Raw genomic sequence first — 13,865 nt, forward strand, 5'->3', positions numbered from 1 at the left:
GCACCTGTGTAATGACCGTGCTGTTTAATCAGCTTCTTGATATGCCACACCTATCAGGTGGATGGATTATCTTGGCAAAGGGGAAATGCTCACTAACAGGGATGTAAACAATTGTGTGCACAAAACTTCAGAGAAATAAGTTTTTCGTGCGTATGGAACATTTCTGGGATCTTTCATTTCAGCTCATGAAACATGGGACCAACACTTTACATGTTGCGTTTAGATTTTTGTTCAGTGTAGTATACCTGCTGATGGTATTGTAACTGAAATCCAACCCCTTTATATACCGTATGTGTGACTTAACTTTCCTGTTGTGGTTGTGTCTACCTGCTATGGGTGTAATAAAAGAAGTGGGACCCTGTAAGAATAAGTAACTTCCTTTTCCTGTTGTGGTGGTGTCAGAAGACATCCAGGACGCTGTTTAAACCTAATCAAACCTGAACCTTAACCTAAACCTGATCTCAAACCTAAACTCGATGACTTACGTTTCTTGTTGTTATGGTGGCGTTGGAGGATGTCGAGGTTGAGGAACACCTCTGTGGTCAGCCTGCTGTCCCCGGGCTCGTCGGGGTTGAAGAATTGCGAGGGGGGCTCCAGGGGTGACAGGCTACCACTAGACGCCCCTACAGAGTCCAGAGATGCCCCCGTGTCCCGCCGACCCCCCGCTGTGTCTACCGTCTCCACCATCAGGTGACTGCCACTGTGGGAGGAGGAGAGTAGGGGAAAGAAAGGAGAGGAACGAGAGAGAGGGAAAATAGGGGAAGGAGAGCAAGCAGAGGGAGTAGAGATTAGAGTACTTTGTTATCCATGTTGCAAAAAGTCTTGCAGCGCCACAAATAGAGATATTGAAACACACTCAATAAACACACAACACTAAGACTCAGAGACAACTTAAGTGCTGATCCAGAATCAGTTTAGCCTTTTAGATCATAGTAAATAATAATATATGGACAGGGGGGGACCTACTCCGAGACTGTATGTAAATATGGGCCCTGAAGTGTACACCTACCTGAGTTTCCTGCGGAGGAGATAGTCGATGATGTCAGGATCTGTCTGGATGAGACTCATCAGCACCTCCTGCTGGAGCTCTGCTGACACCTGGGGAGAGGAGGACAGGAGGGTGACACACACACGCTCGCGCATGCTAACACGCACAGTGGTGTAAAGTACTTTAAAGTGCTACTTAAGTCGATTGTTTTGTGGTATCTGTACTTTGCTATTTATATTTTTGGACAACCTTTACTCCACTACATTCCTAAAGAAAATAATGTACTTTTTACTCCATACATTTTCCCTGACACCCAAAAGTACTCGTTACATTTCGAATGCTTAGCAGGACAGGAAAATGGTCCAATTCACACACTTATCAAGGAAACATCCCTGGTCACCCCTACTTCCTCTGATCTGGCGGACTCACTAAACACAAATGCTTTGTTTGTGAATTATGTCTGAGCGTTGGAGTGTGCTCCTGGCTATCTGTAAATGTAAAAAAAAATGAAATCCCCCCCCCCTCCCGACCCACACACTCCAACTACCGTGAACAGTCGCCTGTAGTTCTGTATAAGGTGAAGGGTGACGTTGATGATGGCAGTGCTGTCCTCAATGCCCATGGCGTGGGGACTCATCTCCCTGTCCCCTCCGCCCCTCTCCCCCTGCAGCAGGTTGGGACCAAAGATCACTGCCAGGTTGGTTGCTGTCATCTTGTTGCCGGGGAACTGCAGGTAAAGAGAGGGATGAGATGGGGAAAGAGAAGGAGAGAGAGAGGTTAGGGGAAAGACCGCATATTAGGTCTACCTACTGTGTATTCTAGGCTAGTTAGTGTAGAGCTACAGAAAGAGAGAGGCGTTAGGAGACGGTATATAATATAGAAAGGGTCCGGTGAGACAGAGAAACCGAAACAGGAGAGAGGGTTAAGACAACCCAAAATCTATGATGTGCTCTCCTCTTGAGAGAGAGAGAAGGTAACGTGTTGATGACGGACAGATGAAACAGACAAACTGACAGAAAAAAAGATGGACAGATGAACAGAATGATAGACAGTTCCATGACACACAAACACGGACCCCCACTTCCCCCTCACCCCACATTGGGACTAACCTCCTGGTGCTGTGGTCCTGTGGTGTCCTGTGCGTGGCTCTGTACGGTGTGTAACAGGGTGAGGAGGCGGAGCAGGGTATCACAGTTACAGGGGGGTAACAGATAGAGCAGCTGCTGGAGGTACAGGAGCTGGTCTGTCCCTCGCAGAACTGAAAGAGAGAGAGAGAAGAGACCTTGTTGAGCACCTTGTGAATTTACCAGTAGAAAATGATAACGTTAGCATTCGTATGGCTAGTGTGTGTCGTATGGGTTACTGTGCGCGTGCGCCTTACGGTTGGCGTGTAGGAAGGCAGCGTAGAGCTCTCTTGGCAGTAGAGGGTCGGGCATGTCTCTGAGGAACTCCTTCAGCAATGCCGCTACATCGTGGACACTGTGCTCCTCATCCAAACACACGTCTGTCCCTATGTCAAAGTCCTCACGCAGCTAGGTGGGGCAAACACACATCAGCACCATATCAGAACACACACACACACGCACGCACTCACACACACTAGAACGAGCAGACACACACACACTTAAAAGGCAGTGGCAACAGATACACACACACACAAGAACGCACAGTTCGAGGCAGCACCCATGTGAGAGTCAACACACACACACACACACACACACATCAAAACCAGACACATACACAAATAAGTTCACATGCGCCGGCCACACACACAGTATAAGGTCAGTTTCCCATGTGACGCATTTCTTTTTAAACAGGAAATGACAGGGATCAACGGCCCTGAGTACAAAGTACACAGCTGAAGAGAAGTACACCTGCCACAACATCAACACACTGGCTAGTACTACCGAGTAGGGATAAATAACTACTGTATGAAGTGAAGGTAATGCACAATTCTGCTGTAGTTGGGCTAACATGTGTAATATGGAGAGCAAATGTACATCGACACACTGGCTAGTAAATAGGTCTAAAGCAGGGGAGAGCTAACTGTAATGTCGAAGACATGAACATTTATGCGTGAAGAGCAAAAAGACTCACCTGCCGAACTCTCTTTTTGGAGCTCCCAACACGAAAGATCCCCACAGTTTGTAGACCTGTGGAGAAGGAGAGAATGCCACTTCAGATTATTGTGAAAGAGCAAGATCTCTCAATATTCTATCCCATATATTTTACACTTTATAATTGTCAGAGAGATGGTTCAATGAACCACACTCGCATGGTGAGTGACCTTGCTTGAGACCGGAAGATTTACGTTGGTTCCCCTGAGCTAATGCCTAAGCTTTAGCTAGATGGGCTAACATAGTCACATCAGCAGACCTCTGTGTCTCACCGTGTCTCTCTATGTGGCAGCAGCACCTCTCCAACACACGGGGAACCTGTCTATAGATGGGGTTGAGGCTCAACTTGGTCTGGGTCCGCCCCCCGGCACCTGCTGCAGTCTTCTTCAGCTCCAGCTCTGCAGGGTGGGACAGCTGCAGCGCCTCCAACAGGCGGGACTGACTCTCGACAAGATCTGAGATGGAGTCCACTGACAGGCCACCCTGTCGGAGGGAGAAGGGGAAGGCAGGAGGAGAGGGGGGGGGGGGGGATTAAGCATTTCAAGTTCAAGTTTCAAGACCTTTAGGAGTTGATTAAAAGGGAGAGTGAAAAACAGAGGTGAGGGGAAAAAGGGCGAGAAAAGAGTAGGAGAGAAACGATAGTAGGAACGAAGAGAGGGAGACAGAAGAGAGTGAGGAGCAGAGGGAAGAGATGAGAGACAGAGGGAAGGAGAGTGGATCATTAGGGAAGTATGGATGAGAAGGAAGGAGAGGGAGTGAAGGAACAGAAGAACGAGGGAGTGAGAGGATAAACAGAAGGGTGATGGAGAAGGGGGTACAAGTAAAGGGAAAGCAAAATGATTTCAACAATATTTTTCCTGGCTTTCAAAAAAGTTTTCCATTAGTTGATCATGTAACAAAATTCTGCCAGTTGCCGTGAAAACTTTCTTGCAAAACTATCCAGTTAATCTTGGGATGAGTATGACATTTTTCCTGGGTAACATAATGAAGTAGATTTTATTTTAAGAGAAATTATACAAATGGAGTTTTAAGTTTTCATTTTTGGGCAAAATGTTCTGTTTTTTTTCAGGATAGTTTTCTCATGACTTTATATGATTTATTTAGTGCATTAGGCCTTTATTACTCCAGTATGAGCACAGAACAATACTTGTCAGTAGAGCGGAGAAGAAGCCTCCCCAACCCAAAACATCTTCCCGCGGACATGATCTCAATAGTCCAAAGCCGTTTCCTCTCTACTTCCCTTCCTCTGTTTTGATTTGAAGGTTTTTCAGTTTTCCAAGTAAATCTGAATAAGACGTGTAAAAAGCGTCGCAACACCAAATTATTATTCAACTCAACTTTCTTGTCTCTGTCTCTTAGACGTAGAAATTACAATCGCACACAAATCTCCCATCAACATCAATAAATAATTTATTACACATAATTCAAGTTATGCATAAGTAACCTGGTCCCAGATGTATGTGTGCTGTCTCTTATTGTCTTTGTCACGTTTGGCAGCACATGCAGTAAATTGCTTATGTTAGGTTCAGGCCCTAATTAATGGGTGCATCTCAATAGTAATGGGTGCATCTCAATAGTCTCAACCATGCCTTCCTCCACTAGTCTCCATCCCTTCATTCTGTACTGACGTGGAATGACTACAGACAAACACTCAGTGAAAACAAATACAGTATCAGGTCCCGCTAACCCTGGCTAGTAATGACAGTGTGTTGGAGCCACCAGCAGAGATGGTGTCTGAGCTCTCACCCAGCAGGACCGCAGGTTAGAGCGCAGCACGACACAGACATTAACACAGCAGGGGCTCAACTTAAATACACACACACGGACTACGCCCCAAATGCAGGCACGAACGTGCACACCGTTTTTGCTCTGCTAATATTTTTACTGCGCTGCTGCAGCAAACAACGGTTCCGACTCCATACCAGGAAAATGAATTGATTGTGCGAATGATTGTGAATGGAGAGACAGCCAGACAGAGGGCAGACAGATTTAACTGAATGTTCCCTTCGTGCGTGTGTCTCCCGTGGCACCCGATTCCCTATATTGTGCGCTACTTTTGCACGATACGGAGCCATTTGGAATGCAGACCTTTTTTTCATTTCCCAATATCAACTTTGATTACCAGGGTCGAGGTTCTGAGAGAGTAACACCGATAGTCATCGTTGAACTTCTACACCCCAGATTTCTGTTGAAGTTGGCTATATTGTTATCGGGTTCAAATAAAACAACTCAAGATGTATTTTTGAACGGATATGTTCGGATCCGTTTCACCTACGTCACAGTGTTTCACAGTTCTCAGGGCTGAGGTATGTGCTGGCTAGTACGTTCAAGTGCCAAATGCATACAATAGACATGTTTGATTGTCTTGGAGGAGATATGCCAGCGTGGTCATGCTTTGAAACCGTAGTTTGAAGTCGACAAGTCATGGTTGACAAATGTTTGTTGGATGTTCGACTGCTCTTTTGATAGCCGAAGAGAGGTCTGCGTATTTCAGACCAAAGTAAAGCCCAGACATAGAGACAAGCGTCTACATCTACTTGTCTCTGTGTGTGTGTCTGTATGTGTGTGTGTGTGTGTGTGTGTGTGTGTGTGTGTGTGTGTGTGTGTGTGTGTGTGTGTGTGTGTGTGTGTGTGTGTGTGTGTGTGTGTGTGTGTGTGTGCGTGTCTGCGCTCTCCAACTCACCCGTCTCTGCACTCTAGCTTTCTTATCCAGGAACCTGGGTGAGAGTGGCTTGCTGTGCAACGCCAGTGCTGCCGATGATGATGAGGATGTAGCACCGCTGAAGGGTGATGAAGACGTGCTACAGAGGGGTTTATTCCCGTTGCTCTGCTGTTGTTTCTCAGCCCGGAACCTCAGGACGCTGGCCTCGAGATCAAGGCAGTCTCTCCGACTCTCCTTCAGAGCAAATCAAATCCAACTTTATTTAAAGTGCTTTTATAGTCAATCACAACACACTTTACAGGAAATAGACCTAAAGTAAAAGTGTATTTTCTAGTGTGCGGTTTTTACACTTGTATTTGGATACATGTTGTTTTCTGTATTTATTTTTTATACACTTCACAGTAAAACAATCTAATGAAGTAGATGAACAAAAAAAACCTTCAGAGCATCCTGACGCTGCTTGTATGCCCGGTCGTTGGCTATCGCCTGCGAAAGAGGGATGCCAAACGCCTTGGCGGCTGTCTCTGTGGGATGATGGAAAAGGTAAAAAGAGGTATGGATGGAGGAAAAGAGATTGGGATAGATAGGGAAGGAAAGAGGGAGGAACAGATATTTCATTTCAGTAGCATTTCAACTATCTCCTAACCCCAGCTCTAGCCCTAACCTTAACCCTTATCCTAACTCCAAACTTCAAAATAGACATTTATGACCCATCTCCACACAATACCCCATCATGACAAAGTGAAAACGTGTTTTTAGAAATGTTTGCAAATTTATTGAAAATGAAATATCTAATTTGCATACACATTCACACCCACGAGTCAGTACTTTGTAGAAGCACCTTTAGCGGCGATTACAGCTTTGAGTCTTTGCTTTGCACAATCTGGATTTTCTCCCACTCTTCCTTGCAGATTTTCTCAAGCTCGGTCAACTTAGATGGGGAGCGGCAGTGAACAGGAATCTTCAACTCTTTCCACAGATTTTCAATGGGATTCAAGCCTGGGCTTTGGCTGGGCCACTCAAGGACTTTCACATTCTTTTTCTGAAGCCATTCCAGCGTTGCTTTGGCAGTATACCTTTGGTCATTGTCATGTTGGAATGAAAATCTTTGCCCCAGTCTAAGGTCATTTGCACTCTGAAGCAGGTTCTCAACAAGGATTTGGCTATATTTGGTTCCATTCATTGTTCCCTCTATCCTTACAAGTCTCCAAGTCTCTGCCACTGAAAAGCATCCCCATAGCATGATGCTGCCACCACCATGCTTCATGGTAGGGGTGGTGTTAGACAGGTGATGAGCTGTGCCTGGTTTTCTCCATACATATCGCTTTGCATTCAGGCCAGAGAGTTACATTTTTGTCTCATCAGACCACAGCATCTTTTGAATTATGCTCTCAGAGTCTTTTATGTGCCTTTTTGCAAACTTCAGGAATACAGTCATGTGCCTTTTTCTCACGAGTGGCTTCTGTCTGGCCACTCTCTCCTAAAGCCCAGATTGGTGAAGTGCCGTAGAGACTGTTATTTGGCAGCTTCTCCCATTTCTCCCAGAGTGCCCATTGGGTTCTTGTTCACCTCCCTGACCGAGGTCTTTCTTGCCCATCAGTTTAGTCGGATGGCCAGGTCTAGGCAGAGTCTGGGTAGTTCTATATTTTTTCAATTTCCCAATGATGGAGATCACTGTGCTCTTGGAAACGTTCAACACTCCAGTTCCTTGGACTTCATGGTATTGTTTCTGCTCTTATACATGTTATAATCACCTTAGGCAGTGATTATAGATCACATAGTGTTTTTGTCCAAGTCTCTAAGACTTTGCACACCTGGATTGTACAATATATGCCCATTACTCTTTTTAAAGTTCTTCAAGCTCTGTCAAGTTGGTTGTTGATCATTGCTAGAAGGCTATTTTCAAAACTAGACATAGATTTTCAAGCCAATTTAACTCACAACCGCAACCAGGCCACTCAGGAACATTGCATGTCATCTTGGCAAGCAACTCCAGTGTAGATTTGGCCTTGTGTTTTAGGTTATTGTCCTGCTGAAAGGTGAATTTGTCTCCCAGTGTGTGTTGGAAAAAAGACTGAAGCAGGTTTTCTTCTAGGATTTTACCTGTGTTTAGCTATATTCCATTGCTTTTTATCCTGAAAAACTCCCTAGTCCTTGCCAATGACAAGCATACCCATAACATGATGCAGTCACCATGCTTGAAAATATGAAGAGTGATACTCAGTGATGTGCTGTGTTGGATTAGCCCCAAACATTACACTTTGTATTCAGGACAAAACATATATATTTTTTTGCAGTACTACTAAAGTTCCTGGTTGCAAACAGGATGCATGTTTTGAAATATTTGTTATTCTGTACAGTCTTCCTTTTCACTCTGTCATTTAGGTTAGTATTGTAGAGTAACTAGAATGTTGTTGATCCATCCTCCGTTCTCATATCACAACCATTAAACTCTGTAACTGTTTTAAAATCACCATTGGCCTCATGGTGAAATCGGTGAGCATTTTTCTTCTTCTCTGGCAACTGAGTTAGGAAGGATGCCTGTGTCTTTGTAGTGACTGGGTGTATTAATACACCATCCAAAGCCTTCACCATGCTCAAAGGGATATTCAGAGGGATATTTGTTACACATCTACCAATCGGTTCCCTTCTTTGCAAGGCATTGGATAAACCTCCCTGTTCTTTGTGGTTAAATCTGTGCTTGAAATTCACTACTCAATTGAGAGACCTTACAGATAATTGTATGTGTGGGGTATAGAGATGGGGTAGTCATTCAAAAATAAATTATTGAACACAGAATGAGTTCAAGCAACTTATTATGTGATTTGTTAAGCATATTTTACTCCTGAACTTATTTAGGCTTGGCATAACAAAGGGGTTGAATAATTATTGACTCAATATATTTCAGCTTTTCATTATTATTTGTTTTTTAATTTCAACAAACAACATTCCCCTTTGACATTATGGGATATTGTGTGTAGATTGGTGACAAGAAATCTCAATTTAGTCCATTTTAAATTCAGGCTGTCACACAATAAAATGTGGGAAAAAATAAAGGCAAATGAATACTTTATGAAAGCACTGTACATGTAAACAGGGGTAATGGTGCCCAGTAGCAGTATAAATAGATAGATATAATGGTAATGGAAATCAATAATCAATGAACAGCAGTGTAATGGTAGTAATAAATTGAATCAATGATCATCAGCAGCGTAGCTGTGAGGGGTTGTGTGTGTGTGGGTGTAAGTTTGTGGCGTTAGCAATGAGTGTGTGAGTGAGGATGTATGTGAGTCTGTGTATGTGAGTATGTGTGTGCGAGTAAGAGTGCCAGTGGGGGTGTGTGTTTGAGTGGGTAGAGAGCTGTGGATGAGCATAGAGCCAGTGTGTGTAGTCTGTGGGAGAGGGAGAGCAGTAGCCATTTAACAGTCTGACGGCCAGGGGATAGAAGCTGTTTAGGAGTCTGTTTGTCTGAGCTTTGATGCACCGGTATTATCTGCTGGACGGGAGCATGGAGAACAATTTGTCAGTCTTTCTCAGATACCGCCTAGCATGTGCATATGGCTGGGAGCTCACCACCAGGGATGCGCTGACCTGTCCGCACCCCCCTCTGTAGGGCCTTCCTGTCGGTGATACAACCAGTCAGAATGCTCTCGATGGTGTAGCTGTAAAGATTCTTGAGGATCTTAGGGGCCATGCTAAATAGTTTCAGCCTCCTGAGGAAGAAGAGGCAATGGTGTGCCTTCTTTGCGACTGTGTTGGTGTGAGAGGACCATGTTAAGTCCTCCGTGATGTGGACACCAAGGAACTTGAAGCTCTTGACCCTCCCCATTGCGGCCTACCACCGTCGTGTTGTCAGCAAACTTGATGATGGAGTTGGAGATGTGCGTGGCCACACAGTTGTGGGTAAACAGGGAGTACAGGAGGGGGCTGAACACACACCCCTGGGGGGCCCCAGTGTGGAGGTTGAGGGTCAGCGTGGCGGAGGTGTTGTTGCCTACTCTCACCACCTGGGGTAGGCCGGTCAGGAAGTCCAGAATCCAGTTGCAGAGGAAGGTGTTCAGTCCCAGGATCCTGAGCTTTTCCAACAGTCTGACTGTGAACATTTGTACGAAAACCAAATTAAGGAAGTGTTATGGCTGTCGCTTTCCTCATCCTCAGATGAGGTGAGGAGAGAAGGATCTTCTGACCAAAATGCGGGTTCAGGGAAATATGCCATCTTTATTTATTTACAACGATGAAGATGGTAACACGAAACAAAACAAAACACTTTCAAAACTACAAAATAACAAAACGACGTAGAACGGAACCTGAACATAAACTCACATACATAAACGTAAACTCACGGACAGGAACGTTACATCGAAACACACGAACAGCCAAACAGTCCCGTAAGTGAAAACACATCGACAACGACGAAAGACATCACAGGAGACAATCACCCACAAACAAACAGTGAGAATGCCCTACCTAAATATGACTCTTGATTAGAGGAAAATGCAAACCACCTGCCTCTAATCAAGAGCCATACCAGGCAAACCGAAACCAACATAGAAACAGATAACATAGACTGCCCACCCAAAACACATGCCCTGACCATAAACACATAAAAACTAACATAAATAGGTCAGGACTGTTACAGTACCCCCCCCCCCCCAAGGTGCGAACGCCGGGCGCACCAGCACAAAGTCCAGGGGAGGGTCCGGGTGGGCAGTTGACCACGGTGGTGGTTCCGGTTCAGGACGCTGTCCCCGCACCACCATAGTCACTCCCCTCTTCTTTCTACCCCTTCTACTGACCACCCTAACACTACCTTCCCCTAAATAAACAGCTAGCACCGGGACAAGGGGCAGCACCGGGACAAGGGGTAGCACCGGGACAAGGGGCAGCACCAGAACAAGGGGCAGCACCAGGATAAGGACCATCACTGGAATAAGGGGCAGCACCGGGACAAGGGGCAGCACCGGGACAAGGGGCAGCACCGGGACAAGGGGCAGCACCGGGACAAGGGGCAGCACCGGGACAAGGGGCAGCACCGGGACAAGGGGCAGCACCGGGACAAGGGGCAGCACCGGGACAAGGGGCAGCACCGGGACAAGGGGCAGCACCGGGACAAGGGGCAACACCGGGACAAGGGGCAACACCGGGACAAGGGGCAACACCGGGACAAGGGGCAGATCCCGGCTGAAGGACTCTGGCAGGTCCTGTTTGGACGGCTCTGGCAGGTCCATGCAGGCTGACGGCTCTCGACGCTCATGGCAGGCTGACGGCTCTCGACGCTCATGGCAGACTGACGGCTCTCGACGCTCATGGCAGACTGACGGCTCTCTACGCTCATGGCAGGCTGACGGCTCTCGACGCTCATGGCAGGCTGACGGCTCTCGACGCTCATGGCAGGCTGACGGCTCTCGACGCTCATGGCAGGCTGACGGCTCTGGCTGCTCATGGCTCTCTGACGGCTCTGGCTGCTCATGGCTCTCTGACGGCTCTGGCTGCTCATGGCTCTCTGACGGCTCTGGCTGCTCATGGCTCTCTGACGGCTCTGGCTGCTCATGGCTCTCTGGCGGCTCTGGCAGATCCTGTCTGGTTGGCGGCTCTGGCAGATCCTCTCTGGTTGGCGGCTCTGGCAGATCCTGTCTGGTTGGCGGCTCTGGCAGATCCTGTCTGGTTGGCGGCTCTGGCAGATCCTGTCTGGCGGGCGGCTCTAGCGGCTCCTGTCTGGCTGACGGCTCTAGCGGCTCCTGTCTGGCGGATGGCTCTGTAGGCTCATGGCAGACGGGCGGCTTTGCAGGCTCATGGCAGACGGGCGGCTTTGCAGGCTCCTGGCAGACGGATGGCTCAGATGGCGCTGGGGAGACGGATGGCTCAGATGGCGCTGGGGAGACGGATGGCTCAGATGGCGCTGGGGAGACGGATGGCTCAGATGGCGCTGGGGAGACGGATGGCTCTGGCCGGATACGGCGCACTGTAGACCTGGTGCGTGGTGCCGGAACTGGAGGCACCGGGCTAATGATAAGCACCTTCCTACTAGTGCGTGGAGCAGGGACAGGGCACACTGAACTCTCAAAGCGTACTCTATACCTGGTGCGTGGTACCGGCACTGGTGGCACCTGGCTGAGGGCACGCACCTCAGGACTAGTACGGGGAGAAGTGACAGTGTGTACAGGACTTAGGAGACGCACAGGTGGCTTAGTGCGTGGGGCCGGAACTGGAGGCACTGAACTGGATACACGCACTATAGGGAGAGTGCGTGGAGGAGGAACAGGGCTCTGGAAATGCACTGGTAGCCTAGTGCGTAGTGTAGGCACTGTAGGTACTAGGCTGGGGCGGGAGGTGGCGCCGGAAATACCGGACCGTGCAGGCGTACTGGCTCTCTTGAGCATTGAGCCTGCCCAACCTTACCTGGTTGAATGCTCCCGGTCGCCCACCCAGTACGGGGAGGTGGAATAACCCGCACCGGGCTGTGTAGGCGAACCGGGGACACCATGCGTAAGGCAGGTGCCATGTATGCCGGCCCGAGGAGACGCACTGGAGACCAGACGCGTTGAGCCGGCCTCATGACACCTGGCTCAATGCCCAATCTAGCCCTACCAGTGCGGGGAGGTGGAATAACCCGCACCGGGCTATGCACACGTACAGGAGACACCGTGCGCTCTACTGCGTAACACGGTGTCTGCCCGTACTCCCGCTCTCCACGGTTAGCCTGGGAAGTGGGCGCAGGTCTCCTACCTGCCCTTGGCCCACTACCCTTTAGCCCCCCCCCAAGAAATTTTTGGGAGTTACTCACGGGCTTTTCGGGCTTCCGTGCAAGACGTGTCCCCTCATAATTCCGGTTACGGGCTTGATACTACGGCTTCCATCCACGTCTCCTAGCTGCCTCCTTAAACCACCGCTCCTGGGCTGTGGCTGCCTCACTCTTCTCACGAGAGCAGCGATATTCTCCAGTTTGCGCCCAGGGTCCTCTACCGTCCAAGATCTCCTCCCAAGTCCAGAAATCCTTATTGCTCCGTCGAGCATTCCCATACCGCTTGGTCTCTGTATTTTGGTGGGTGATTCTGTAACGGGTGACGCTCTCCTCATCCTCAGATGAGGTGAGGAGAGAAGGATCTTCTGACCAAAATGCGGGTTCAGGGAAATATGCCATCTTTATTTATTTACAACGATGAAGATGGTAACACGAAACAAAACAAAACACTTTCAAAACTACAAAATAACAAAACGACGTAGAACGGAACCTGAACATAAACTCACATACATAAACGTAAACTCACGGACAGGAACGTTACATCGAAACACACGAACAGCCAAACAGTCCCGTAAGTGAAAACACATCGACAACGACGAAAGACATCACAGGAGACAATCACCCACAAACAAACAGTGAGAATGCCCTACCTAAATATGACTCTTGATTAGAGGAAAATGCAAACCACCTGCCTCTAATCAAGAGCCATACCAGGCAAACCGAAACCAACATAGAAACAGATAACATAGACTGCCCACCCAAAACACATGCCCTGACCATAAACACATAAAAACTAACATAAATAGGTCAGGACTGTTACAGGAAGACACGCTATTAAAAACAACTGAAATGGCAATATGAAAATAAATGGGTGAAGGAGATTAATCACAATCCCAAATTGAGAACCTTTTGTTTGATTAAGAGTGCATTTGTGTGTGAGAGATATATTATGTGCAACCTACCAAAAGCAAAAGAAAGATCGCTATGTGCACCGGTATGATCAGCGATATTGCCCCTGCTATTGAAACAGATCGGTATTGTGGTGAAATGGAAGAGGAAAGACTATGTAACTATTGTGACCTCGGAGAGATAGAGAATGATATTCATTTTATCCTCTATTGCCGTTTTTACCACAATATACGCTTGTCCTTATTCCAGAAAACCCATCAGATATACCCTGGCATTATGTGGCTGAGCGATGAAGGGACAGACATGTTTTTTTTGTCCATTGTGTATTTCCGTTTGCTGAATTTTTTGATAATGCCCGGAATAAAAGAAAAAGGGCGACCTATAACTATAGTGAACAAAAATATAAACGCCACATGCAACAAACTCAAAGATTTTACTGAGTTACAG

General features: G+C 47.4%; 1 protein-coding gene across 2 annotated transcripts in view; it reads right to left on the bottom strand.

The window, feature by feature from the left end:
* The window catches only part of arhgap36 (Rho GTPase activating protein 36), a 94,580-nt gene that overhangs the window by 4,344 nt on the left and 76,371 nt on the right, over positions 1-13,865 (bottom strand). For both annotated transcript variants that reach the window (XM_055938519.1, XM_055938518.1), the window contains exons 4-12: positions 6,206-6,291; positions 5,789-6,001; positions 3,378-3,588; positions 3,086-3,141; positions 2,370-2,520; positions 2,098-2,246; positions 1,536-1,715; positions 1,010-1,098; positions 486-700 (exon numbers count right to left, since the gene is read on the bottom strand). In XM_055938519.1, the coding sequence (XP_055794494.1) occupies positions 486-700; positions 1,010-1,098; positions 1,536-1,715; positions 2,098-2,246; positions 2,370-2,520; positions 3,086-3,141; positions 3,378-3,588; positions 5,789-6,001; positions 6,206-6,291 (1,350 nt within the window). The remainder of the gene's footprint in view (positions 1-485; positions 701-1,009; positions 1,099-1,535; positions 1,716-2,097; positions 2,247-2,369; positions 2,521-3,085; positions 3,142-3,377; positions 3,589-5,788; positions 6,002-6,205; positions 6,292-13,865) is intronic.

The sequence above is a fragment of the Salvelinus fontinalis genome, chromosome 11, assembly GCF_029448725.1.
Source record: "Salvelinus fontinalis isolate EN_2023a chromosome 11, ASM2944872v1, whole genome shotgun sequence".
Classification (NCBI taxonomy): Eukaryota; Metazoa; Chordata; class Actinopteri; order Salmoniformes; family Salmonidae; genus Salvelinus; species Salvelinus fontinalis.